We start from the raw sequence: 27,807 nt of genomic DNA, 5'->3' as shown, positions 1-27,807 counted from the left end.
GGGGATAAACTGTAAAGACGCGTTTCGCAACTTCGTCGTTAATTTGGATTTCCGCGCAATTCTGATGCCACGCGAGCTATAACGAGCCTTCCTGGTAGATTACGTGCCTACACAGAACACTTATACTGTAGATTTTTATGTATGACTTCGACATGCGGCACCTTGAGTGGTTCTTCCCTCGCGATATAGGGATACGTGATGGATTATGTAGAAGTTAAAAAATTAAAAAACCAGCAAATATTGATTAACACAATATTTACTGAATGGCGTTTATTTAATGCACGTAATTCGCTTGAAAAAAAAAAAGAAGCTACGATTATTAATAAAAATTTTAATAATATGTCAAAATAATCCAGCTATTTTCGGCAAAATTAATTCTCATTCCGAATCAAACGTCTTTGTGAACAGTAAGCTTTTGACGAGCGTTGGCCAATTTTTTTTTCTTTTTTTTTTTCAACAATTACTCAATGCTGCATTATACCTCGAGTACTGCATAAATATTTTTAGCATAAAAGAAGTACGCATGCAACCGCTCTCAATATCTGATGCTCTCACAAAACGCGGAAGTTATGTATAATACAATTGCGACATCGGGACCAATTATAAATAATTAAAGTATAAAAAATAATACAGCAATTGTCTGCCAGCTGTGTTGCATTGTTCTTTGAAAAATTTGACGTCTGGATTTTAAATGAGATTGAGCTCGGACAAGGTAGCGTAAACGAATTCCCCAACTATGGGCGTGTAATTGATATAACTTTAGCCAGTGACATACTTGCCGATATCGGTTTAATCCGGTAAAGTATTTGAGCACGCGTTATGGTACTTGACGCAAAATGGATATATAACGCAGACGATAACCAAATGACACACAGCCAACGTAGCCAAAGTTATTATCTTTTTTTTTTTTTTCTTCGTCTTTATGGCACTCTATAATAAACTAGTGACTTGAATGGCATGCATCGAGCTTAATTATGAACTTACAACGTATTTTTTATGATAAGAAAAATTGGCACAAAATTATAATTGCCATTGTCGCAATAGCTTCTGTTGAAGGACTTTTTAATTATTTCCTTTAATGCACAAATTATTTTTTTTTTTTAAATACCAGTTATCGAAAATTCACCACGTTATTTGTAGAAAAGTTCGCTCGCAGTGAACTATTTTTTTCTATCTTTTTTCTTTTCTTTTCTTTTAAGAAATCAGCATGTTTGTGACAATGCGTTAAATGAATGATAAAGAAGACGTATCCACCACTTATATGTATATTATTCCGACGTTGCGCGGCAATAGATTTGATTATCAGTTGCTCACACGTGGCAGTAAACTGTCGTTAGCGTAAAACAATGCCACCAGCGATGAGACCTACGTCAGCTTTAGAACTTTTTGTGTATTCTAAGGTCGTTGATATAGATACGCGGTAATAAAATTGTCATATGCGGCTTCTAATCATCTTTAAAATATCTAGGAATGTTTCAAGTTCACCTATTTAGACAGCCAGTTAAAACTATTCGTTTTAAATTAAAAAAGTTTATGACCAAGTATCGAGTATAATGCACTTAAAAAAAAAAAAAAAAAAAAAATAAATTATTGTAGCATTATGAGTTATTAGACGTTTGGTCGTTTTTATTCTAATAAAAATATTAAAAAATGTCCCATCGCACGGTGCACCGATATGACAAAATAAAATTAAGGTTCAAGAATAATGCTACTTGCTCGTGCTGTTCTTTAACTATCTGACTCTAACTTGACCGAAAAATAATTACCTAAAACTAAACCGATACTTTCGGTCTCCGCACCTACGAACTCTCGATGATGATAGCATAATAAAGAGCACCTGGGGCTCACTTGTACAATATACTTGATATGGTTCAACGGAAAAGAATTTAACGTTGGTCATGGCATTTTTTAATCATTTCGTATGCAAATTTACAGATCGTTGCTTCCTCGATAGATTCAGCAAACAAAGCGTGAAATTACGCAGGTATAACAAAGTGTTTGTAATATCGTTCGGAGAAGCAAATACGATAATTATTGATTTAACTACTTATCAATGATCATTTTATTACTTATTGAGAAAAAAAAAAAAAAAAAGTGTAATCGTAGATAAGGAAATACCGATGTGAATATTACGAACATTGTTAGTAAATATAAAACTCCATGCATTTTTTAAAATACCGTAGCACATTGCTGAATAAAATTTGTAATTTAAATTAGTACAAGGTCTTTTAAAAATTTTATAACGTTCCGGATAAATGTTCCGGAAACGCCGCATAATTTTTTCTTTTTTTTTTTTTCCTTTTTTCCAGAAGCTAGTAAACGGTTCAACGGTTTAGTTTACACTTCGGTAGTAATAAAGCATGACTGTAAGGTGTGATTGTAAAATGTTCTTCAAAGGCCAGCGCAAAAAGCGTTGCATCACTTCGGTCAGCACTGCTTATTAGGAACAACAATAGCAAACAATAACTCGACAGAAGCGCGGCCAGATAATCTATTCGCGTATCTGCACTTCCTTTCAATATATAAATTTCAAAAGCAATTGAATTTTTCGCGGCGGCATTTCCAGAAAATTGTCTTTAGCTGGACGTAGATATATCTTGCCGTCAACGTAAACATTAAGTAAACGTCACCGGCCGCATTGACAGTTCCTCGGCGTCTATATAAATGTCGGAATCACTGAAAAAGGTAGTAGTCGCTCGCGGAATTCGATCGACGACTTGCGCGCGATAAGAGCAAGTACTCACCAGTTCGTTGCGATTTCGTTTCGTCACGCTTTTATTATAAAGTAAAATTTTCTGGACACGTACGATTCAACGGGCAAATAGTTGAAGTGAAAACTTAACTTGGAAACAAGAGAATATTATTAATAGCGAACTTCCCTTTTCAGCAATTTTTGTGACTTTAAAATAGCGACGAGTGGTGAGATGCCAAGGTGAGTTGGATCATTTTTTAAAATGCAGATACTTTTTTTTTTTTCTTTTTCTTTAATAAATTTGTAAATAATTTTTTTTGGCTACGTTCGACTCTTTTTCTTTCCCTTCGCACTTCTCGTTTCGCGACTTCTTTCGAGAACCATTGTCCATGGTGCGTATAGTTTTATTACGTACTCTGCACAAAGCTTACTTCTCTTCACGCTATTCTGCCGCATTTAGAGGCGTCAAAAGATTTTAAAATATGAGTGAACCACCATGGTGACCTTCGTGTCTTCTCATCTCGCGCCGTGAACGCTCCGCATTTTTCTCCGTGGCATTTCGCGAAGCGCGATGAAAACCGGGCTCGTTCCTCTTAAAAGCTCGTTTTTTTTTTTCTTTTTTTAACCCTCTTTTCCTTTTTCTCCTTTTTCGCTCGTTTCCGACGCGAGCACGTCGAGGTTTACGAATATGTGCACGCAGTCGCCCACGCGGGCTGAAAAGATCGATGAGCGCACGTCTCATGCGTGCCGCGCCGCGGTTTTATTAATCTTTTGGCCATACCCTTGCGTTAATTGAAATACTTTTAGGCGGCCGTGTAGCAATTTGTTTAAATGTTATGTTGCACAGTCTTACGCTCGGAATTGGTGTGGGTGTGCGTGGCACTCGACCGCACGAGCGAGCAGGGAAAGGGAAGTTTCGACGCATGCTTCTTTCCCTAACGCTCGCGTTCGAGGGTTCTGAACCCGCGAGGGGTTCAAAAGTTTCCGCGACGCTCGGTGCCTCGTATCAGATTTCTCGCGGCTCGCTCCGGTAAAAGTGCGACCTGACAAATCGCGAGTGTGTTGCTCATCCCCCGTGCGATTTCTCTAGTGGACCTTCGCGTTGTAAGTACTATGTCGAAACTGCCTCTTTGTGATCAAAACGCAATTTTATCGCCGGCCGTTGTCTTATCTCCGGGTTATTTAATTGTTTCATAATCGCTCGACTGCAATTCGAAAGCGTCAACAAGCTGAGTGGAATTTTGAAGAACCGCTTCAATTAATATATCTATTTCGAAGTCTCTTGTGCCGCCGAAATGTTAAAGCTCTCGAACTAATGGCTGATTAAATTTCTTCAATTCCGTTATACGTAATTAAATCTTAATTGTTTTGACAATTTTTACCAGCGAAAATAAAAGTTTGTATGAATTATGTGGACCTTGTGCAAACAAATTTAATCTACGCCATCCGTCTAATTATATTATAATAAAACTCGTTAGCGAAGAGTACATGTCATTAATGATATGTATACGCATTATTGAAAACGATGACAAAAGCCATTATCTTTCAAATAGATTGATTTAATCATTCGGTAAAGGGATATAGAACTGACGTATTATTTTGATCGATTATCTGCTGGCGATTCGCTGTCACGTAAGTCATGATAAATCGAAGTCTCTCGGAACGTAGTTGATAAGGGAAGGGGACCGTCAATGGGGGTGTATTCAAGGACATCGTGGACATCTTGGGGTTATCGAGACAGATCGACAGCGAAAATCGCAGAAGGGAAAGGCTCTCGGATAACGCCGGGAAATCGTTTCATAGATTAATTTGTTTTGACGTTGTTGAATTGCGTTTGCACATACGCTCGCGTGAAGCAGCCAGAGCCGGGAAATCGACGCAAATGAATTGCTTCGCAAGCATCCGTCATCGATTTTTAATTACCAGTTGACCGTACTTTCAATTTCGTTGACCCGTAATTATGCACGTACGCGAGAAGTCAGAAAAAAAAATTGCAGAAGGCAAAACTTATCCTTTTTTTTTTTTTTTTTTTTTTAAATTTAAACATTGACTAGAAAAAACCATACGCGCGCTATTTTTTAATAGACCCCAATTACAAATTGCGAAATAAAAAAGTCATGCGACTTACCAATCTGCATGAGCTTCAGCGGAGTTGTAAAATTCAGCCGGTGACTGTAACATAAAAAAGAAAATATTAATGTAGACATTTCAGTTAATTAATGAGATTAATAAAAAAAAAATTTTTTTTTTTTAATTTATACTTACTTAAAAGTTGCTCCGCCGATGCAGGATGCCACCCGGGCCTGCTCCTCCTCTCATTGTTAGATGGGACGTGACGAGCCACCCTTCCGCGCACAACTAACTCGCGAACACCGATCTTTGATTTTACAATCGCGAAAATGAATAATCACTATCGCACGTTCCTGCCCGACACTCGCGATTATAATAAAGCCGTGTTAAAAAATTACGTCCGAATACTTAACGAATTTCCGATACGACCGACGAACCGGCTGCGGTTCGTACAATTAATACTATCGGCGGTTACGACACTATCGTTGACAGCAGTGGATGCAGCTGCGTCGATCTGTAACAAAAAAAAAACAGGAAAATTTAATATACGGCAATGATAGAATCAATTATCAGCTAAAGGCGTCACGCCAATTTTTTACAGATAAGATTACATATTTATTTTATTTTAACGTAAGTTTGTTCTTCCGGTGCCTTTTAATATTTCCACCTTTTTTAAACAACTTCATAATTGATTAATAATTGGTAAATTAACGATTTTACAGCTAATTAATGTTTAATTTTGTCAAAAAGATACTTCTTTTAAATTTTAATTTTGTAAATCAAAGTTTAATTTGATCGATCACATATTTGACCTGTTATTAAAATTACAAACTTATAAGTAATATTCTCCAATTTGCCTAATAACGTGGTAAAGGACAATTTTTTTTCTTTTTTCGATTGGAGTACTCTTTCACATTATTCTATCAGGCTGTTATCGTGTAGATGCCGAGAAGCGCGTATCTGCAATCGGCAAACATAGAATACGTCTTCATTAAAGAGATTCTCTTGGAAACCTTATTAAATTACTTGGTCCTTGGCTATCATAAAAAGTATCGAACATCGAAATGTCGTTAATGCACCGAGTGCTCGTCAAGCGTGTAAACTTTTCCTTACTTTCTTTTTAATTATCGTAAAAGTCCTAACGTATTAAAATAAAATCAACAATATATAAAAACAATCCTTCCGTTGTACATCGAAATTACGTTCTCTAATTATCAGCGACTAGCTGTTTACAAATTTTTTTTATCGCGCCGGCAATAAATCTTAAAACTGGCGAGGCGGTTGAACCACGCGATTGAATTTTAGGAACCACTGGCCTACTAATCGGTCAAAAATTTGCATGTCGCAAAACGCAGTCATATTACTATTTATAAGTTTGTAGGGAAAGAGAGGGCGGGAAGAAGAACGAGAAGGCGAGGCGGGCCACATACTTCGGAGCAAGCTTATTAAAATTATAAATACACCATAATGTTCAAGTGCGGATCTCGGAAATATTTTCACTTTTAGAATTTTCCGAATAACTTAGACGGGACGTAAAGACCGTGCGGATCGCTGGCGTTATTAATTAAAATACGAAAGTCGCGCGCACGTCTGCGGATATCTGATCTCTGACTCATTGCCCGCAAATGCTCGTAGCATTTTCTGCGAAGTACTTTCGTGCGTGGCCTTAATTGCCCTTAGTTCCCGTTGTCACTCCGTAAAACCTTCTAATCAATACCGAATCACGTGTCGTCTTCCGAAAATTGCATCGCGCACAGTGTTAAAGAGATTTTATTACGCGAAAAGACTTGAATGATACAACGAAGTAACTGTGGCTTGATCAATAAGTGAGAACAGTTGGTAGAATAAATAAAATGTCATTTGTAAAATATGCTTAAATTTTTTTTCAGTGAAAAGATGGAGAATCGTTTTCAGGGCAAAGCACCGGAAGATGACGTAATTGGGCAATTACCGCAAAATAATAAAAGACCCTCTTTGAGTATGGGTGGACTGTGGGACGTAGTTCCACGATTGGATCATTACAGGCATGTTTTTTTTCATTACAGTACTTCGATAATACAAACGAATATCGAATTAATAATGCGCATATTTTTAATCGTAATAACGCGCGTGTTTTTAATTTTCACATTATATATTTCATTATATAAAATTTATTCGGAAGTGAAAATTAAATGTATTTAATTGTTGCAAAGTTTAATATAAAATTTTATCACGTTTCGGGTTTACTTTTATATAGCCATAACGTAACGTTTTCCACGTTTTTCTTTTTTCTCGTTTAAGCAATATTGGAAAATCATTAATGATCTTTTTCCGTATTTTTAACGTGAATAAAGTCAACAATGTCTTGTTTCTTTTTTTTCTTTTTTTTTTTGTACGTTTATCCGAAAAGAATTTATTCGATTCAACGAATTCGGCTGATCGAAAAATAACAGTTCTATCATTAAAATATCACCGATCCTTTTTACAGATTAAGCCGTCGTGCAAAAAGACCGTCTCTGAGCACGTTGCACGAAGGGAATCTTATAAAGGTGAGAAATACATACGTCGGAATACCCGACAAGTATTTAACACTTGAGACATTATAATCAAGGAAATTCAAAATTTTTTAAACACGAAACGTTGTGCTTTCTGTAAATTAAATATAAATAGCACTCGTCAACATTTATATAAATTGCGAAATAATTAATTGAATTAAAATAATAACGTTTCGTAATTTTTAATTAAGTTTCAAACGCTACCTTCGTTAAGTCAGTATTACTCGTGCTAATCAAATGTAACTTGCGCAATTTACCGTAAGGATTATCATTGTTATATACCGTATCAGAATTATCATACGTGATTGCAATTGTGCAATTTGCGACGCCGGGTGACGTCGCCGTTGAATTAGCCGGTATCAAATTGAGCGGCTCAGGCAAGCAACGCGGAATCGAGCCTCTAAATAAACTGTTCCCTGCTCCAGGACGCGAATGCCATCGAGACCGGACAGGCCGGTAGCGTCGTCGGTCAGCAAGGTCACGGTGGAATAAAATTAGGATGGATCCAAGGCGTTCTTATACCGTGCTTGCTGAACATATGGGGCGTCATGCTGTTTCTGCGACTTTCGTGGGTAGTCGCGCAGGCCGGCATTCTGCAGACTATCGTCATTATCGGAATATCGGCGGTCGTCTGCGTCATTACGACGCTTAGCCTCAGCGCAATTAGCACTAATGGGGAAGTAAAGGGAGGTGTGTTACGGTAACGCATTCTGTAATTCTTTTTTTCCAAAGGAGTGGCGCCCGTGCACACCACCGCTCTATGTGCGGTCATTAGATGCTCGGAGGTTTTTTTCCCTGAAGATTCTCATCGGAATTATTTATCCAATTTAGCCGGAGCAATTTGTCTTGATAGAGAGAAAGCGAGATAAAGAAAAATGAAAGAGAGAGAGAGGGAAAAAGAGAGAGGGAGAGAGTGAGAGAGAGAGAGAGAAAGAGAGAAAGAGAGAGAGAGCGCAATTATAATTTTCCTAAATTTCAATATCTTTCTCATTTGTCAAAGTGCTTATAATTATACATGCAACAGAGTGGCACTTTTTTACTTTAATAATGAATGCTAAACGAATCCTAAACAATTAATAATTCGTTGTTGGATGTTCTATACTTTAACTTTTGCAGGAAGATTTTTAATAATTAAAAATGAAATAATACCGGTTGATCTGCAGGTGGAATATATTTCATCATATCTCGTTCTCTCGGACCCGAGTTTGGAGCATCGGTTGGCATCGTGTTCGCATTTGCAAACGCTGTAGCGGCTTCTATGAACACGATCGGTTTCTGTGACTCTCTCAACGATTTGTTGAAGACGAATAGCCTAAAAATCATAGATAATAGCGTTAATGATGTTAGAATCGTTGGTGTAATAGCGCTCATTATTATGATACTGATCTGTGCGGTCGGCATGGAATGGGAGTCAAAGGTAAAATTTGCAGAATTGTTTTATTTAATAAAAAAAAATAAAAATTAATTAATTAAATAATTAATAAAACATTAAATAAAAAATGAAAATACCAATTAACTCTTGATGTCGTCTTTTTCTAGGCGCAGAACTTCCTCATAGCAATCATCATAGCCGCAATCCTCGATTTTTTAATCGGTACTATCATAGGGCCACAAAATGAAGAACAAATAGCGAAAGGCTTCATAGGATTCTCTGGTGGGTACAAAAGCCACAGTTAACGAAGAGATAATAACGATACGTTACATAAAAATTTATCAGTTAATATTAAAATAATTTAAAAGTGTATTACCCTTTCAGCGGATGTGTTTCAAAATAATCTCGGACCGAACTACCGGTACTCCGAGAAGAACAATCAAACTTTCTTCTCGGTGTTCGCGATTTTTTTCCCGTCCGTTACCGGGATTCAAGCAGGCGCTAATATATCCGGCGACCTCAAAGATCCTGCGAGCAGCATACCTATGGGGACACTGCTCGCTCTGCTGATCTCTATGCTGAGTTACGTAACTTTCGTCTTCTTCGCCGGCGCCGCGGCTATGAGAGACGCAAGCGGCTTTATGAATAACACTATTACGAACAGCACTTTTCCGAACAATACCGTCATAAGCGACATTGATTGTATTCCCAACTGCCCGTATGGTCTGCACAACAGCTATGCGGTAAATATCTCAAAAGCAAATGCCGTGGCATCTTAAAATCATTGGCGCCGAGCAGACTGATTCGGCGAGTCGATAAAGCTAATTACACGTTGATAAAATTTTATGCGAAATTACTTTGTTTTTTTTTAGGTTATGCAGTTAATGTCCTTGTGGGGTCCATTAATTTACGCCGGCTGCTTCGCCGCAACTTTGTCGACAGCGCTGACAAATTTGCTGTCGGTGCCGAGACTCATTCAAGCTTTGGGTCAAGATCGAATTTATCCCGGATTGATTTACTTCAGCAAAGGATATGGAAAATCCGGGGAGCCTTATCGAGGATACATCCTTACATTTGCCGTCGCCGCTCTCTTTCTTTTAATTGGTAAGCTGTCCCTCCCAAACCGCTGCTAATTTATTTCAAGTTTTCTTTTTTACCTGTTAATTCCGTCTTCTAAAAACTTTTAATTGTTTCCCTTTTTAGCCGATCTCAACGCGGTCGCACCGCTCATCTCTAACTTCTATTTAGCATCATACGCTTTAATCAACTTCTGCACCTTTCACGCGGCGTTGATTCGACCTCTCGGATGGCGGCCCAGTTTTAAAGTAAATTAAAAATTTGTTTAGTTAAATAATTCGCAAAATGTAGAAAACGTTTCTTAAAGACACTCCCTTTTTTCTTTTTTTTTTTGCAGTACTATAATACTTGGATCTCTCTGATGGGTTTTATCCTTTGTGTGGCAATTATGTTCCTTATCGATTGGGTGACTTCACTTGTTACCTTTGTCATTATCTTTGCCCTATATCTTATAGTAGTTTACCGTAAACCAGATGTTAATTGGGGTAGCAGCACTCAAGCGCAAACCTTCAAGACTGCAATTTCCATCGTCTACAGGTATTATTAATTATAGTTAATATTTTAATTTATAAAGATTTTAAAAGCCGGATTTTTTGACGTGAAACTTACGATAATTTTTAGGCTGAACTCCATCGATGAACACGTGAAGAACTATGCTCCTAAGATTTTGGCGCTGACTGGTCCACCTGCCGCGAGACCTGCGCTGATACACTTAGCCAATCTCATTACGAAGAATAATTCTCTGTTAATTGCCGGTGAAGTTTTTCCGGTATCAAATCGATTGAGTCGTAATATAAATTGCTGTACATAATCGTCTTTGTGATAAAATTGTGACGCTAAATATTCAACGAAATTTCAGACGCGGCTGTCGTATCGATTACGCTCGGTGCGTTTAAATAATGGCTCATTTTGGTTGCAACAACAACGTATAAAATCGTTCTATCATTTGGTGGACGATTTGAGCCTGGAACGAGGCGCAGCTGCACTGATGCAGGCTACCGGGATAGGCAAGCTGGCTCCCAATGTGGTTCTCATGGGTTATAAAACTCACTGGTCAACGTGCAATCACAGTGATTTGCAAGAATACTTTAACATACTTCAGTAAGTAAATTGATTTGTTGCTGCAGCATTCCCTTGAAATAATAATTCTATTAATGTGAGTGACACAAAGTTACAAAAAAAAAATTAAATGCTTGTTCTTTTCTAGCAATGCTTTTGATAACAAGTTGGCTGTGGCAATTTTGAGGATTGCCGAAGGCCTAGATTGCTCCAGCATCACTAACGGGGAAGATACAAATGGAGACGACGACCATGGAGGTCTCGCCCAGAGCAGTTATAATTTGTCGGGGAACACTCTAATGCACGCCGACAGTAATATTTCTATGTGCGCACAAATTCCCAGAGTGCAAAGCGTGCCGATAATAGGTAAAAGAAAAAGAAAAAGGAAACCATTGTTCCTCTCAAATCATTTTATAAATGTAATTATATTTTAATTTTATTTTGTAGGTTCTCCATTTTCCACGCCCGATACAACACCTGTGATCGGTTATTCAACGATACATTGGAGAGCTCAAGAGAATTTAAAACAAAAGAAGAAACACGCGGTTGATAAATTACTGTAAGTTTTTATTAAAGCGGTTTTAATTATTTTTATTTTTAACGATGTTATTAATTATTTCAGCGAAAGACGAAATGGCGGAATGGCTTCCATACCAGAAAATGTTACAGTCTTTCAAAAGAAATACAAAACGGGAACCATCGACGTGTGGTGGTTGTACGACGATGGAGGTACTTTATAAAGTTAGATTTTATCCGTGATGATTGAGGTACGTACGTCGACTGAGTTTGATACGGACACGTTACGTATGTACCTCAATCATCCGCATTAAAGTCGTTGGAGAATTTATGACTTATTTGTAAGTGGCAGAAATTTGTATTCGACAGGTTTGACGATCCTTTTACCATATATAATCAGCACTCGCTCAAACTGGAAGCACTGTAAGATGAGAATATTCGCCCTGACTAATCACAAGCACGATATCAGCGCGCAAGAAAAAGAGTAAGTAAATGACAAAAATAGTACTTTATAATATACGAACATTAATAATTAAATTAAGACTCCTGCTCGCTCGTTTCGGTCATCGGGAAACCTTACGATTTCGATGTAAAACTTTATAATTGTGTTGCAGAATGGTTGAAATAATGAACAAAGCGCGAATTAACTACAGCAGCTTGAAGATAGTGGACGATATCGGCGTCGAGCTAAAGGAGGAGACGCGGTCTTTCTTCGATAAATTAATATCCGATTTTCGAATAAACGACTCTTCCGAAGATGGCGGTGAGTTATTAACACAACTTTCATTTTCAGCAATCTATTAAATCGATATGATTATTATTTTTAGAATGTTATATCACCGATAACGAACTACAAACATTACGAGATAAAACGCATCGGCAATTGCGATTGCGAGAATTATTATTGGAAAACTCGAGTCAGTCCACCTTGGTAGTTATGTACGTATAATAAAAATATTAAATATGATGCATATATTAAGGCTTGCAATATTTCTTATCGGGAGGTACAAGCTGGAGTTTGTAATTATTTTTTATGATTATTAGGTCCTTACCAATGCCAAGAAAGGGTGCAGTCTCCGCGCCCTTGTACATGGCTTGGCTGGAAACACTTACGAGAGATATGCCGCCCACGATTCTAGTTCGCGGAAATCATACATCTGTATTAACGTTCTACTCGTAGTCCACCGAGCATGATCTAACTATATCTAGTACGTCAATAACAATAGAGCAACTTTTAAGCGAAAGATTAATTTCTCGTTGCTGTAACGATAATATAACTTTAGCAGCAAATGTGAGAAAGCAAATCATTAATTATACTTCGAAGTAATCAGAGCCCTGTATAATAATATTAAAATACTTTGTTACAGAAATTTATCACCTATTTTTGACAAGTCTGCAAAGTACATTTGCATTGTCAGAGAATGAGAAAAAGGACGGAGTAAATGAAAATTCTGATACCTGACTGATAAATTATAAACCTAGAAGAGTGTGATGACGAACATAACGAAATTTGGCCGTATTCGACCATCAATAGGATCCAGCGAGATTTTTCGAATATGTGTGAGTATGATTTGGGTGGCTCGAATGAAGAGCACATTGATTTGGGCAGGAAAGCTGAAATAATAAAAATAGTAGCGAATGAAAAAGACACAATAGTGAAATAGTGAGAGTTGAGGAACGAAGGGAAAAATAATCAAGTGGAAGAAGAACATTTCGCGAAAGTTTTAATGTGATCGAATTAGATTATCTCGGGTTAGAAATGTTAGCGTAATTATTAACTATTAGAGGTATTAACGCTATTTTTATTGTAAATAACTTGGTTATTTTTTATTAAGTTTAAAAAAGTAATAAAATTAATCTAAAACAATAAACATGTACAATGTAATAATTTAGATTTTTAAATATTAAAATTATTTTGAAGAAAATTATATTATATTTATTGTTATTAAGTTATAATGTTATTAAAATCATTATTATAGTAATGACGAAAAATATATATTAAACTTTTTTAAAAAATTTTATTTAATACTTTTTAGCGAATTTTATTGTAGTTTCGGAAATTTTAACACGGTCATTAACTGTACTATTATTCACTAGCAATGTTAGGAAGCACAGTATTATTTCTCGCCTGAATCTTTAACCAGAATCCTTCTTCCGCCAGCATGCTAAAAGTCGCCTTGCTCAGCCGCAACGGGCGCATAGTTTTTGCGCACATTTTTAATTCGCAGCGAGCTAACAAATTGAATAATACGGCCTTGGTTTCCAATAACGCAAATCTGTTGCCTATACACATCCTAGGACCAATTCCGAATGGTATATATACAGATGAATTTACATCTTTCTTGTTCTCGTCCAAGAAACGTTCAGGATGAAACTCATCCGGCTTCTCGAAATATTTTGGATCCCGTTGCAGAGCGTAAACAGGGAACCAAACGCTCATCCCTTTTTTCACGAGGAAGGGCTTTTGTCCAGGCTCTGCCGGAGGCAATTCAAAATCTTTTACGCACAATCTGTCCAGAACAGAAGCTATAGGCCACAATCTAAGAGTTTCGTTGAGCACGGCGTCTAAATACTGCATTCCATTCAGTACGTCGTAAGTTACTTCTCCGTTGGTTGCCTTCAGAACTTCGTCCACCTCGTCGCGAAGCTTTTCTTGAACATGCGGATTCACGGTGATTTCGTGAGCGGCAAAGCACATCAAGCTGGAGACCGAGTCGAAGCCACCGAAGAAGAAGACGAATGCCTGTGCCGTCATATCCTCGATGGTCAATTCTTTTCCAGGTCCTCGCTTACCTCTGGTCTCCATCATCAGTTGCAGCATATCTGGTCGCACGATATTTTCCACATCTCTGGTGTGTATCGTGCTCTTAATAAGATTTTTGAAAAATTGACCTACGTGATCGTCAACGAATTTAAAGCCAAATATCTTGGAGAGCGCTGGTATACTTCTAGCTAAGTATAACTTGATGTTGCGTAAAGTATCGAAAGTTGTAAGATCCTTTCCATAAACGTAAAACTCGTTGTCACGATCCCTCATAGAATCGACGCTGATGCCGAAGGCGCAAGTTGCAATAACGTCGTTTGTGTACCTGGTGAAGCTCTCCTTCATTTCTATAACATTCTCGTCCTCCGGCAGCTTGGAGAGGAAATCAGTGAAACTAACGGCACACTCGGACATCAATTTAAATAAAGCCTTCATTTTACTAGAGGTGAAAGCTGGGCTTAGCAAAGCCCTCACATCTCGCCATCTTTCACCGCGAAGCGAGAATAGATTTTTACCGAATAAAGGATCGTTCTCTTCGTCGATGAAAGTCCGATGGTCGGGAAACATTTCGAAGTTTTTAACACCGATGGCTTTAATAAGTTCCGGGTCGCGGATCATCACGACCGGATTCATGCCGTCGAAAAATCCAACATATTTAGCGTTTTGATTTAAATAGTAAGTCTTTTGTACAAGTTCGGCCAGTGATATCTTACGGAGAAAAGCTGGTGCCATATTACCCATAACAGGCACTGGTGGTAAATGTGCGATTCCATATTTCTTGAAAAATTTCAACTTTTCAAAGTAGTAGTAATAAATGGTGATAACGCCTACTACAAGAGACAACACTATCCACGTATCTATCATGATGGCAAGTTATTCCAGCGAACTACGCTGATCGTTCTGACTTAATATCGCTTAAGTCACGAATATACCGATGACTATTCTGTTACCAACGGTTCCTTCTTTATATAACCGGCGTCATTGATCGTATTGCGCAAGATAAGATATGACCTTCGCTGCCTGATAGAACGCGAAAGTGTAAACGAGCATTTGTAAGTTACACAATGTCTCGTAACTTATGGGTTTATTCAATATAAATGCTTTATTAAACTATATTTTCTTCAAGCTGCACGAATTACGTAGCTTTGCAAAGTAAGCGCAGAAGAAAGAGCTCTGTAGTATTTTTACAGAACATAATTTACGAGTTGCGTGATATCACGTAACATACAAATCTAATCGTATAAAGTACATTTTTCTTCGTGCAGTACCGCTGTAAGAAAAATAGCATATTAAAAACTAAGTGTTAAAATAAAAATTAGAGAGAAAGTAACATAATTATAATGACATAAGGTTGATTATTTTCAATTAATTTAATTTTGACCTCAAAATGCTCATCATTGTAATGATTTAATCGATATTTTAATAATTGATTAAAGATCTTAATAAATGATTGATTAAACGTGCCTTAATTAATCTACTTACATAATCGAGTTTAAAGAAAGCAATGTAACGATAATGACCGAATCATTTACTGACGAATAGAATTGAAAGGATTATCCCTATAAACGTATAATATTATTTAATATTTGGTGAACACTCCCTAAAATATTAAAAAACATTATCGCTTATAGGGATCTTATATTAATATAATAATGTGACTTAGAAATTTATTTATTAACAGACAAAACAATATCATCAATCATACAAATAATGCATCCTATGACTATCTTACGAGGGCACGCTGAGATTTCACTTACTCGAGTTACGATCATGCAATAGATAAAGTATTTTTACTTTCTCTCTCTTCCTTTTATACATCTCATTCAGAAACAATTGCCCCATATGCAATATGATCAACGCATACACGCATTACGATACTATTGTATATTTTCGAACACATTTACGCTTCATGTTCTCGACGAATGTGATCGTTCATAAATGTTGCTAAATATTGTGCAAAGATTTTTGATGGGGTAGAATATGAGAAAGCAGAGGTTACGTAAATCAAATTCTTTTACATATAAAGACTGAGGTTCACATCGGAATTGGAGAGAACAATAACGACGTCAACTTGCACGATCGTTTCATATATGTAAAAAGATCTGATACCCAATTATTGACACTGGTAGATGCAGTTTCACAGTCAATATAAAAAATGCTCTCAAATAGCTCACTTTAAGAACAGACGTGTCTTATCAAAAGGAAAAGAGTTTTCTGTTCTTAGCCGTTCGTTTGCCGACAATAGATCGTGCAAACTTACTTTTATTTTTATAAAAAATAAATTGCTATATCGTATTTTGTATCTATAGATGTGAAAATTATGTATAATTAACAAATAATCTCTGTTAACGTTTTTTTTTTTTTTTAAATTAAATAACAATGATTGGTGAGTAATTCAATCTCATCCTACGGAGAGAGAGAGAGAGAGAGAACGAATTGTAGAGAAGGAAAAACGGATTCGTCGAGGTTTAAGAAGACTTGCGTTACAAACGCACTATGAAAATAATATGTTTTTATGTCAAATGTTGGAAAATCCCCGAATGTAATTCATTTTTTTTTTTTTTCTAATATACTGGATATAAATTAATTACGAAAATCACCCTGCATTGTACCACGTTCGATTTCATTATAGTTCATCCTTAACTATGGTATATCTATTTTTGCTTGGTGCCAGTTTTTTAAATGCAGACTCCGGCGGAGTTGTGGGCGTTTTTACTTGTCCTCCCGTAACTGGTATTTCATTGTTACTGATATCAGGACCATAATGAAACTCACGATGAAGCTTTCCGGAATACAAATCCTGCAGAAAATCTTTGAGTTTTCCTTCCACAAAAATATCGTTAAAGTCTTTAAACAAATACATGTGTCTAAAACTGTCTATCGCAATTAATGGTAAATCTGTTGCTGTTTTCCCTAAATGATGTAGTGGATGCGCAAATTTCAGGCCGTCGGCGGTTAAAAAATTGACATTTTCTGAAAGAGAAAGATCAGCCGAATTAATATTACGCTAAAGTATTATAAATAATTAATAGTTAACATGAATAAAAATAGATTAACATACGTTTTTCACTCATTAATGACTTAGTTACGATATATTTGTACTGCTTAACGCTTTGCAAGTCATCAGGAGCATGAAACAATATAAGGAAAGGTAAGCCTTCCTCCGTTAGTTCTTCAGCATTTTCAAATGTTATTTCTCTCACGAATGGCACGCATTTCTCTTGCGCCCACACATTTAATTCATCATAAACTGACAAACTTCCCTTATAAGTTTCATCGTCTTCAACAGAAAGAGCTTTATCCGATCGGAAGACAATAATAGGCTCTCCTGGAGGATGCATCGTTTTGCTTGCATTGCTACACATATTATTTAAAAATATATTTAAGTCATACATCTTTATTTAATAGTAAATATGTATTACTTCGTTATTCAAATAATATAATTAATACAATTAAAAAATATATATAACTAGAACAAAATTTAGAAATGTGTAAATGTGAGTGGAACTTTAGATCAGTTGATTTCCATCAATACTTCAATTGCCGATTGTGGCTTGCTGCCGATTTCCTTGAAACTAAAAAAAAACTCGTTTATTACCATTAAATTCGAGTCTAAAAAATTCCGAGAAAAAATGCTATGTGCCGCTACTATCACCGACCAAAATTGAGATAATGATTGCAGTCAATTGACGCGAAATCAGATATCTAATTTTTTTAAAATTCGTCTGAACTAAAGTTTAATTAATTTTTTTTTTAATTTTAAGAAAACTCGGTTTACATTTAAAAGAAGAGATGTTTTAAGTACAATGTTAGATATATACATGAATAATTTGTTGTCCAAGAATTATTAAATATAAATTTTCTTTAAAAAAAAAGCAGGAGAAAGTGACATGCGTGTTCTGTAATGCTTAATTATATACATATATATAAAAAGAAATACCTGAGTTGTATGTCATTATATGAAATAATTAATAAAATTAACGTAATATTCCAATAAGATTATATTATACAAAGAAAAATTTTTTTTAATAATTAATGATTACGAAAAATAAAATTTTCTATCACAAAAGTGCCTGTGAAATTATGTATACCACTTTACTTACAATAAATGTAAATGCTGTCCAATTTCACAGTTTTGATTGGAGCAAGTGCTTGTTAAATAAAATATTGTAGTAATTATTATAAAATCTAGACCACACGTGGTATTCTCGTGTTAATAGGAGTTTTTGCATTTATATAAGCTTTTTTAAGAAGTGTGTATTATAAAGAAATTTATGTAGACTAAAAATAAAAAATGTCTTACCCAAAACCAACGTAAAACTGGCAATCTTCTTTCAAATTGGTGGCGACTTTCCTAAATAATTCATATTCCGGTACATCTTTCCTTTCAAAGTATCCTATAATCATACGTTTTTTATCGTCGAGTTGGCTAATTTCCCTCAAATCGAAAAACTCTTTAATAGGATCTTCCAATTGCTTTCTGACAAATTCTTGGAATGCTTCTACCGATCGTTGCCCTCTATATTCTCTTTTAGTTGGTTGTCCATTTCTTATTATTTTCAATGTTGGATATTTAGTTATATGAAATCTAGATGCCACAGATGCTAAGAAACAAAAACAGCTCTTGAAATAATGTAAATCTGATGCATTTAATATTCAAATTAATACAAATTATATATACTTTATATACTTTAAGGAAATTTTATGTTTAAAACATACTTACTCTCGCGATCACAATCTACTTTGGCCATTACTACTTTTCCAGACTGTGGAAATTCTTCCCTAATCTTTTCTGCAGCTTCATCAAATATTGGGGCTAATAGATTGCTAAAGCGGCACCATTGTGCATAAAAATTGATAAACACAAGTTCATTCTCAGCTGCAAAATAAATTGTAATTAAGAAAAGTAACTATACAGTCTTGATTATTAGCAAATTTAATTGGACACACTAGTGTGCATACATAAGTTTACTAGCATTTGCTGTTTATACATATGACCATGTTTTACCTAATGTTTCATCAATGTTTTTACTTGTAAGTGAAAGGGCACCTTCTGTTACTTCTGCTATACTGTTTGTCAGATGTATCTAAAAATATGCAATGTTAATTGTACACCATGTATATTTAAAATCATAAGTCCTCCAGTTCAATTCTTAAATTATATAATAATGATTTCAAATACAATAACAATAATCGTAAATAAAATCGTAAATAAAAATGCTAATCTTATCTTCAAAAAAATATTTATATCCAACACATAGAATTATAGAAAAATTTTGCAAATTTATGGCGGACCATGCGAAACGTGATTTTTCCTTCAATCAATCGTTCATTTCTCAAGTTAATTATTATTATTCTTTTTTTTTTACGCAAGGCTATTGTAATCCAACGGTATAGGTTATGGCGTCGGACACGTCGCGGTATAAGCGATTCCTTGAAGCGTCTTGGCATTAGGACGAATAAATTGGCTATTAAAAGACAAAGCAGAGAAGCCGAGGTGCCGCCGTGGGCGGCCTCCGTTAACGGGAGGATCGCCGAACCGCCGACACCTTTCGAGTTCCAAAATGACGTGGCAACGCGACCGCCGTGATGTTACTTACCAACAGACAGGCGATCGTAAGTACTTTGACGCGGAATATATCACAGCGGGCTGGCATCTTGCAATCTCGCGACGACTAACTCGGCGGTGCAACGGAGTTTTGAAACACCATCAGTGCACGGCCGCTCGCACGTCAACTGCTTACGAGCTATATACACACCACACCGTTTAATCGAACGGAGCGTACTGGCATCCTCGAAACATCGATTATCGCGACGCGTGACGGCCGGCTTTTGAAATTCCAATAGGTGAAATGTGCGCGCACGAGCTCACGCTTCTGTCACTTCGACTTCCGTCATTTGCAATCGGTACTTCGTCTTAATTTTGTTTTTTCCTTCGACACCTGAGTCTACAGGCAATTGTCGACGACAACTGAATAAACTAGTCTGCGTATTTTAAGCACCAGAAGTATACTATGCATACATGTAAAGGGTAATTTTTAATTAAATAATAAATTGTCCTATTTTTAGCGTGTATATTATTTATATATTATTATTTTATTCGGATTTACGTCGTTGTAATATGTGTTGCGTTATCGACGCCGACTTCGTTCGGATGTCGGCTACCGATAATACGCCGGGAAATGAGAATAGTATACCTTGTGGCCTGTAAGATGACGTTGTGAAAATAGACGACCGGTGACCTCGCTCCGTGTGTCATACAGTCATATTACTCCGCTCCAATCGTGTTTGCTCGCTGGCGATCGGTGGGTACTAATACTCTCGCGTGTATGACGTTCACGTCACACGGTAGATGATCAACAAGCGTAAAAAAAAAAAAGAAAGAAGAGGAAGCAACAATAAAAAAAACCGGCCACGGCTAGGGAGATTTATAAGGTCGCGCTCTCCTTCGTTAAGTTCCCTCTTTTAGTCGAACAATATTCTCCTTGTTAATTTAACGACTCTCGTTGATCGAGTGATATTAATCCCTTTCGAATAAACTGTTACTCAAAGTCGTGCTCTTTGCAGGATTAGTGATAATGATACGCTGAAGAACGAGGCTTGAGCGTCGAGAATGGAGTACACCTGGCAAGTACTGTCCGCGATACTCGTCCTGTCGTTGCTGCAATGCACAACGTCGGCGTATCCCGAAGACGTGTCTGTACAGCGGGCTGACGAGCCCTCAAGAATCGGCTGGGTCTTTTCCGACGACCCCGCTCGGGTTAGGAGGGTTCAAAGAGCCGTGTTCGAACGCAAGAGAGAGTTCGAGGATGAAAATCCACCAAGGATTATCAACGGCCAGTGCTACGAGAAGTTAAAGCACCTTTGCAAGGATATAGATAGTAACGATGAGCTCACGTTGCTCGAATGTATTCAGACATTCAAGGTACACGTTTGTATAACCGAAAAGATTGGAGCAAGTACAGGGGGTATTAATTGCTTTGTTAATTTTGCAGCCAACTCAGATATCTGGGATCAATCAGAAGTGCCAGGAGGCAATTTGGTACTATATCAAGAACATCACGGATAATCAAAATATAGAGAGGCTAGCGAGAAAAGCATGTGGCACGCAACTGGATAGTCTACAGTGCTCCAATTCCAAAAAAATTCATGGAGCTTATTTGTCCTGCCTAATTGACAAGCGGGAAATGGTCAGAGACCCTGACTGTATCACTTATATTCAAAGATTGGAGTTGATTGCCTTTAGTGATTTTCGAATTCTGATACCCTTTACGACCGACTGTGCAAATGATATCAAGACTTTCAAATGCGACAATTTGCAGCCGTACAGAGATATATCGCAAGGTCAGATATTAGCCTGCCTGCAAGAACATGTTGAGCAGCTGCAACACGATTGTAAGAGACATATTCTTCATGTATCTGAGATCCAAGCAGAGAGTATCAATTTAGATCGTCAATTATTTATGGCGTGCACTTACGATCACGTTAAGTTCTGTCCTAATATTCAGCCAGGGAGTGGCCAAGTTTACAAATGCTTAATGAAATATAAAACCGATAGGTAGGTATTTTTAAATGTATAAAATATTGCAATACTTTTTTCAAAAATTTGTTAATTTTGTTTAGAAATTTTCTATATTAACATATTTTTATATTAATAGATCGATGACCGCACAGTGTCAAGAGCAATTAACGAGGAGAGAAAAGCTGATCGCTTCCGACTATAAAATTAGCAGGGGTCTAGTCAAAGCGTGTAAGGAAGATATTAGAAATAATCACTGCAGACGATCAGTGTCTGAAGACAAAGAGATTAAGCTGGCGCAGATTCTGCTTTGTCTAGAGTCAGCCATGAAAAACGGTACCAAGATCGACGGGAATTGTCAGGCGGAAATGTTTGATCACAGGAAGCTACTAATGGAAGATTACAGATTATCGCCGGAGATTGTGCATAAATGTGCCAATGATATTACGATGTTTTGCAACAGTCTCGAGGTCGGCGGCGCCACGATTCACTGTTTAATGGAGCATACGAGAACGAGAAAGAGGAAGTCAAGAGTTGCGCCGGAATGTCAAAGAGCGGTAAATAATTGAAAAAAAAAAAAAAAAAAGAAAATTAAGTTAAAATTTATATGACATTTATATGACTTCTGGCATTTTTACGAACACTTGACAGAATTTTTCACGATTTTTAATGAAATTTTTTTATTACTTTAGTTAGAAGAGTTAATTATGGAAGCTGACGCCGGCGAAGATTGGAGAATTGATCCAGTTTTAAGAGAACAGTGTCAACCTGTAGTTAATTTAGCTTGTAGAGACGTAAGCGATTTATCTTTTCATACAAATGTAAATTTTAATCGACAAAATTTAACTGGCGACATGTGAAAAATTATGCACTTTTAAACTTACTTTTTATTCAAATATGCTTTACAGCTTGCATGAATTTATCAGATCTATTTATTATATCTATTTTTTTTATGAAGTATTTTAATGTTTGATTTAGGTGCACGGCGGAGATGCTAGAGTGATATCTTGCTTAATGGAACAACTAGGAACAGAAAGAATGACTGAGGCTTGTGAAACAGCTTTAGTGCAAATACAATACTTTATCGCTAGAGATTTCAAACTTGATCCGCAATTGTACAGAGCGTGTAAGTTCGACGCCATGCGTTTGTGTCATGCAAGAAACGCATGGGCCGGCAATGGTAAACAAATGGATCCTGAAACTGGGCCTTTGGTATTGCCGTGTTTGTATCGGCACGTCTACCAAAAAAATATGACGGTAAGATCATTTAAAATGCAATAATTCAAGCAGACTTGTATAAGTAGTGATTATTATTTTCTTTTACAGCTCTGAATTCAAATTATTAACATTTTGTTTTAATTTTTTAATAACTCTTGCAAAAATTTTTGTTTTTAATTGCTTCGCGTTTATATTTTTAGTTGAGAGGAGATTGCTTGGAAGAAATTAGGAGAGTTATGAGGCAGCGTGCTATGAACGTCGACTTGCAACCTGAGATAGAAGAAGTGTGCTTTAATGAACTGGCGTCACTTTGTTACGACAAAACGGCAAAGGGAGAAGAGATTCTGTGTTTGCAAGATAATTTAGAAAAGTACTCATTATTTAATGCAATAAAATTATATTGTTAATATTTAATTTTTTCTGATATTGTTGATTTTTGTTTGACATAAAAATATTCATTTTTTTAATGGAATCTATTAATTGCAGTTTAAAAGAAAAATGCAAGTATGCAGTTGGAAATTTTACTGAGGAACAAGCTGAGCGTGTCGAATTAAATCCCATTATTTCCACCGCGTGTCAACATATTATGGAACGTCACTGCGAAGTATGTCTTGAATTATTAAATACTTATTTCTTAAAATTTTTTTTTTTTTAATCAATAATTGTTTCAGGACGTGTTAAAATATGGAAAAGATGAAGGCGATATGATGGAATGTCTTATTGAGCACAAAAACGAGTTGGACGCACGTACTGATTACAAATGTAAAGCGGCTGTGGAACATTTTCAACTAATATCCTTGAAGAATTATCATTTTACATACAAATTTAAAGAGGCTTGCAGACCTTATGTTAAGAGATATTGTTTTAAGTGAGTTACTAATATGCAAAAAATTTACATATCCTTAAACTTAAAAATAAATTGTATATTATATTGTAACGTAGGTCCAAGACGAAAGCTGACGTGATAGAATGTTTAAGCTTGATTGTACAAGAAGATATAATGAAAGATTCTCAGCATCATATAATGAAAGATTGTAGACAACAGCTGCGAGCACAACTTTATCAACAGCGAGAGAACATTCACTTCGATCCTGTTTTACAAGCAACCTGTGCGGCAGACATTAAACAATTATGCTTTAACGTAGAGCCAGGCAATTCACAGGTAGTATGTCTATAATATCTAAGACAATATTTCGTATTGAATTTGCACTGTATAAATAAAAAAAAACGAATTTACTTAAATATTAGTTTTGTAAAATGTTAACATTAAACAATATTCGTTTGTTTTCTAAATTCTGCGATGCTGAGCTCTTTGATTAATTGGCTCTAGGCGAATTCTAACGTTACGATAAATTTCTTATTGAAACTTGGATTGTTTTAGGTATTAGAATGCCTGGCGTCGCACAAGGCTAAACTATCGGACATGTGTCATAAACAGCTGTTCAAGATTAGGAAACAGGAGTTTCAAGATAGCTCAAGTGATGTTCCTTTATTGAGCATCTGCCGAGCCATGATCAAACAGTACTGCCATGATGTGAGCAAATCGCAAACTTTGGATTGCCTTAAGAAATATAAAGAAGAACTCACTTTCGATGATAAATGTAAAAACATTGTAGTTCGACGGATGATCGAACAGAATACAGATTATAGGTTCAACACTGCATTGCAAAGTGCATGTGGCTATGACATCGATAAGCATTGCAAAGAGGTAAAAGAAATTATCTACATATAGATTAATGTACGATTTAACGTACATTCATAATTAATTTGCGAATATATGTATTACTTTAGGTATTGATACATGAACGGACTGATAAAGAGCTCGAAGGAAAAGTAATTGGATGTTTAAAGATCAAATTTCGAGAATCGAAGTTGTCAGCTAAATGCAAGCATCAAATGACTAATATTCTTAGAGAAGCTGCATTAAATTATCATTTAAATCCATTATTGGCAACAATGTGCGCACATGAGGTAAAATATCATAGAATTATAACAATTTACAATTTAATTTAAGAAAATTAGAATTTAATTCTAATTGAGTTCACAAAATTCTTCTGTTTTTAGATTAAAACTATATGTCGGCTAGAAGAAAACGAGCCTGGTGCAGTCGAGGAATGTCTTAAAAGAAATTTCAATGATGAAAAATTTGAGGGAAGATATGGACATATGAGAGAAGAATGTCGTATGGAAGTTGCAGATTTGATAGAACAATCTAAAGCTGATATTAACGCGGATCCCTTGTTGCAAAAAGCCTGTGCCGTGGATATTAGCAAATATTGTAGTGCTGTACCGCAGGGCGCGGGAAGACGTACGTAATTTCCATTTAAAATAATGTAGAGATTTCATTGCTGCCGTTTTTAACATGCATTAAATATATAATAGCAACTATTAACAATTTATATAATAATTGTACAACAGATATAATGTGCTTGCAAAATGCGTTGGAAGATAGCAACAAATCCTTGCAACCTGATTGTTACAAGATGCTAACTACAAGAATGGAAATGTTTAAAAACGCTGCCAAGGTTCGTAGTATGCCATTATATCTAATTATTTTTTTCATTGTGCCTTTATGAAGAATTATGTCAAAATTAATAAATTTTTCTTGCTACAGTTAATTCCGCCGCACACGATCGAGGAGTTATATTCAACAGTGAATCGTTCTCCAGCGCGGCGTTATTTTATGATCGTCGGTTTTACTATGATCGGAGTGATTTTCATTGTCGGTATGTTCTGCGGTCGAGTGACCAGGCGAACGATGATCATGAAGAACAAGTGACGACACAGCCGGGACCCGTCCACTAGTGAAATAACTTTCTCGTGAAATTAGCCGAAGGATCGCAATAAACTTTAACATGTGCGTTGATTTTGGTCAGCGACACAGTATGCGAGTTTACAATAAGAGAAGAAACATCAGTCTTTTTATACCTTCGTTTACGAAGTTTTTAAAACGTGAATCTTTGTATTGATTAATACTTGAAGAGAAGGATGAGATGGAAAGGGTTACGAGATTTTTTACGTGACTGTTTAAGTGCACACGATATTATACAAAACGAAATTGTGTAAGTGTCTAAAAGCATATAAACATACTCGAGAATTAAGCTCCTGCTGATTCGATTGGTCCGCTTTGTACGTACGACGTCAGATTTGGTAAAATTATAAACTGAAAAACGTGATAATTGACGAATAAATGACGAAAAAAAGCGAATGAACAGGAGCCTTAATAATGTGCGTAAAGAGATAAATATCTAGAAATACTATGTGTTACTGTAACATTATGATTCCAAAAATACAGGGTGTTTGTTCTATAGGATTTGTAACAAGCTTCAAGAGCTCGTCTATTTGTACACTTCGAAAAGAATGCTCTTAAGTTTTTTACAAGAAATGTCGAAAAATAATCTCTGTTATTTATTATTATGCGCTGCGAAAGAGACATTAATTTCGAGTAGGATTAAAATCTGCGATTTTTTTTACGACTATTTAAAAAAGTGAACAATAATTTTTTTTTTTTTAGAACCGAGGATTATTCTCAATTATATCTTTGTCTGCGAGATATTTGTTTAAGAACGAAAAATAAAGAAGAATGAACTAGCCAGCGAAATTACTCGCCTTCGTTCGGTGCTTTAACAAGAAAGCAGCTGTAAACGCTAGTAAGTTTGAACAACCGCCACTTAAGCAAGATTTATAACAGTATTGCCTTGATTTGGAACCTCCATAAGTGGTGAAAATACAAGCGCCTAATTATTTGAAGTTCTACGTTTCTCTTTTCCACCCCTCCCAGGGGTTTTACTCAATCTTCGCGATGCAATTGCGGAGATAGAGTACGGCAATGCGGCTTACAATGCAGGTTCTAGAATAACTCGCGCGAAGCGAGTGTGCAGCGATTACTCCTGAGGGACTCTCGCGGTCATCCGGTAGAAACGAATCTGCGTACAAGCGGATGAAGCGCGGGAAGAAGACTGACATTTCCGAGCTCTCTGATACCTCGCGTTTACCGAGCGACGATTTACACGAAGACTGCGAGTTGCGAAGCATTTCGAATTGATTTAGTCTCGAAAAAAAAACGAGCGGTCGCAAATAAATTTATCATGTTTTTTTTTTTTTAATGTAAAGGAATTGAATGTGTAGAATTATGATTATAAGCTTCTATTTGCGAAACCACGAAATGAAATATTATATGTGCAGATGTGTGCACATAGTATACGCGTGACAAGGATGGCGGCATTAACTATTAACAATTCTTATCTTTTCTGAATAAACGCGAGCGGCTCCCATTGGTTTTAAACAAACGAGTAATTTTGCAGATAATATCGCCGGCAAAAGCGCAAACTGTCAGCAATCACGCGACAGTTCCGCCGAGATCGAAAAGTACATCTAACAGAAAGGAAAGAAAAGAGAAAAAAGAAAGAAATTGCTCGACTCAGAAAATGATGCAAGTTGAAGTTGAAGATTACTTTCACCGTGCCATTAATATTTTAAATGCGTAGTTTTAATTATAAATTATGAAAAGCTTTCGATTTTCACGTATCGTCGGGCGATTTTCCGTCAATAATTAATATTTTTTCTCGCGGCGATTATCGCGATCGCGGAATCCCGAGCTTTCGTAAATTGCGCCAAGAAGTTTGCCATGTTCATTTTGCGCGCAGCGCTGATTCGTCGAAAATTTGAATGAGATTTCGTTGTGCGCGTCGCCGAACGGTGCTCACCGCGTCGAGTAAATTGCCCGGCGAAATATCGAGTCCTCTGCGTGTGCTGGAATGGAGGTGCATAATGGAGTTAATTAGCGCACGCTACCATGTCGCGACTGGGCCGTGTTGCTCGATATTCTCAATTATCCGCGCTGATCGCGCGCTCGCTGTCCCAGTTCGCGGTAACAACGATAACAAGGCTGGGAAAAAAAAAAGGTGGAAACGCGAGAGGAAAATAAAACAGGTAAATCGAAGCGCGGAAGCACGCGGAAGTAAGCGCGCGTTTTTTTTATATTTT

At 36.5% G+C, this 27,807-nt stretch overlaps 4 protein-coding genes and 1 long non-coding RNA gene across 13 annotated transcripts; 2 read left to right on the top strand and 3 right to left on the bottom strand.

Annotated features, from left to right (window-relative positions):
• Window positions 1-2,795: 2,795 nt before the first annotated feature.
• On the top strand, window positions 2,796-13,146 carry Nkcc (sodium potassium chloride cotransporter). Of its 5 annotated transcripts, none has more exons than XM_070667394.1 (20): window positions 2,796-2,932; window positions 6,652-6,786; window positions 7,230-7,290; window positions 7,722-7,986; window positions 8,460-8,713; window positions 8,836-8,950; window positions 9,053-9,411; window positions 9,541-9,772; window positions 9,872-9,993; window positions 10,083-10,282; window positions 10,367-10,514; window positions 10,605-10,846; window positions 10,953-11,170; window positions 11,252-11,363; window positions 11,427-11,533; window positions 11,690-11,804; window positions 11,935-12,083; window positions 12,148-12,259; window positions 12,365-12,528; window positions 12,688-13,146. In XM_070667394.1, exons 1-19 carry the CDS (start codon window positions 2,925-2,927, stop codon window positions 12,498-12,500), a joined length of 3,090 nt encoding a protein of 1,029 aa, XP_070523495.1. In that variant the 5' UTR covers window positions 2,796-2,924; the 3' UTR covers window positions 12,501-12,528; window positions 12,688-13,146. The 5 variants fall into 5 exon arrangements, 4 of the variants coding, with proteins under 4 accessions (XP_070523495.1, XP_070523496.1, XP_070523497.1 ...); XM_070667395.1 differs by lacking the exon at window positions 2,796-2,932 and adding an exon at window positions 3,680-3,796; XR_011546725.1 differs by lacking the exon at window positions 2,796-2,932 and having other exon boundaries at window positions 5,627-6,786; window positions 12,365-12,611.
• LOC139108820 (uncharacterized) lies at window positions 2,926-8,550 on the bottom strand. Its single transcript, XR_011546728.1, has 3 exons — window positions 8,446-8,550; window positions 4,958-5,276; window positions 2,926-4,864 (listed from the first exon to the last, which is right to left on the bottom strand). It is a non-coding gene; the product is annotated as an uncharacterized lncRNA (long non-coding RNA).
• A 168-nt stretch (window positions 13,147-13,314) lies between the features above and the next one.
• LOC139108807 (cytochrome P450 9e2-like) lies at window positions 13,315-15,597 on the bottom strand. The gene has a single exon (XM_070667399.1). The coding sequence runs from the start codon at window positions 14,946-14,948 to the stop codon at window positions 13,407-13,409; it is 1,542 nt and encodes a 513-aa protein (XP_070523500.1). The 5' UTR covers window positions 14,949-15,597; the 3' UTR covers window positions 13,315-13,406.
• A 142-nt stretch (window positions 15,598-15,739) lies between these two features.
• Erp44 (Endoplasmic reticulum protein 44) lies at window positions 15,740-19,890 on the bottom strand. Of its 2 annotated transcripts, XM_070667405.1 has the most exons (7): window positions 19,685-19,890; window positions 19,093-19,171; window positions 18,808-18,963; window positions 18,388-18,688; window positions 18,188-18,235; window positions 17,146-17,441; window positions 15,740-17,057 (listed from the first exon to the last, which is right to left on the bottom strand). In XM_070667405.1, exons 1-7 carry the CDS (start codon window positions 19,739-19,741, stop codon window positions 16,711-16,713), a joined length of 1,284 nt encoding a protein of 427 aa, XP_070523506.1. In that variant the 5' UTR covers window positions 19,742-19,890; the 3' UTR covers window positions 15,740-16,710. The 2 variants fall into 2 exon arrangements, with proteins under 2 accessions (XP_070523506.1, XP_070523507.1); XM_070667406.1 differs by lacking the exon at window positions 18,188-18,235.
• Window positions 19,891-19,993: 103 nt separating this feature from the next.
• On the top strand, window positions 19,994-26,571 carry Glg1 (golgi glycoprotein 1). 4 transcript variants are annotated; one of them, XR_011546724.1, is made up of 16 exons: window positions 20,244-20,519; window positions 20,652-21,009; window positions 21,080-21,642; window positions 21,743-22,160; window positions 22,296-22,397; window positions 22,582-22,860; window positions 23,022-23,191; window positions 23,308-23,425; window positions 23,493-23,689; window positions 23,764-23,983; window positions 24,203-24,529; window positions 24,613-24,792; window positions 24,886-25,129; window positions 25,240-25,346; window positions 25,436-25,883; window positions 26,336-26,571. XR_011546724.1 is itself a non-coding variant. In XM_070667391.1 (15 exons), the coding sequence occupies exons 2-15, from the start codon at window positions 20,698-20,700 to the stop codon at window positions 25,598-25,600; spliced, it is 3,402 nt and encodes a 1,133-aa protein (XP_070523492.1). In that variant the 5' UTR covers window positions 19,994-20,115; window positions 20,652-20,697; the 3' UTR covers window positions 25,601-26,571. The 4 variants fall into 4 exon arrangements, 3 of the variants coding, with proteins under 3 accessions (XP_070523492.1, XP_070523493.1, XP_070523491.1); XM_070667391.1 differs by lacking the exon at window positions 20,244-20,519 and adding an exon at window positions 19,994-20,115 and having other exon boundaries at window positions 25,436-26,571; XM_070667392.1 differs by having other exon boundaries at window positions 20,244-20,389; window positions 25,436-26,571.
• Window positions 26,572-27,807: the final 1,236 nt, after the last annotated feature.

The sequence above is a fragment of the Cardiocondyla obscurior genome, linkage group LG16 (genome assembly GCF_019399895.1).
Source record: "Cardiocondyla obscurior isolate alpha-2009 linkage group LG16, Cobs3.1, whole genome shotgun sequence".
Classification (NCBI taxonomy): domain Eukaryota; kingdom Metazoa; phylum Arthropoda; class Insecta; order Hymenoptera; family Formicidae; genus Cardiocondyla; species Cardiocondyla obscurior.
The sequence above is the reverse complement of the archived record's forward strand: the minus strand, read 5'-3'. Positions and strand labels throughout refer to the sequence as shown.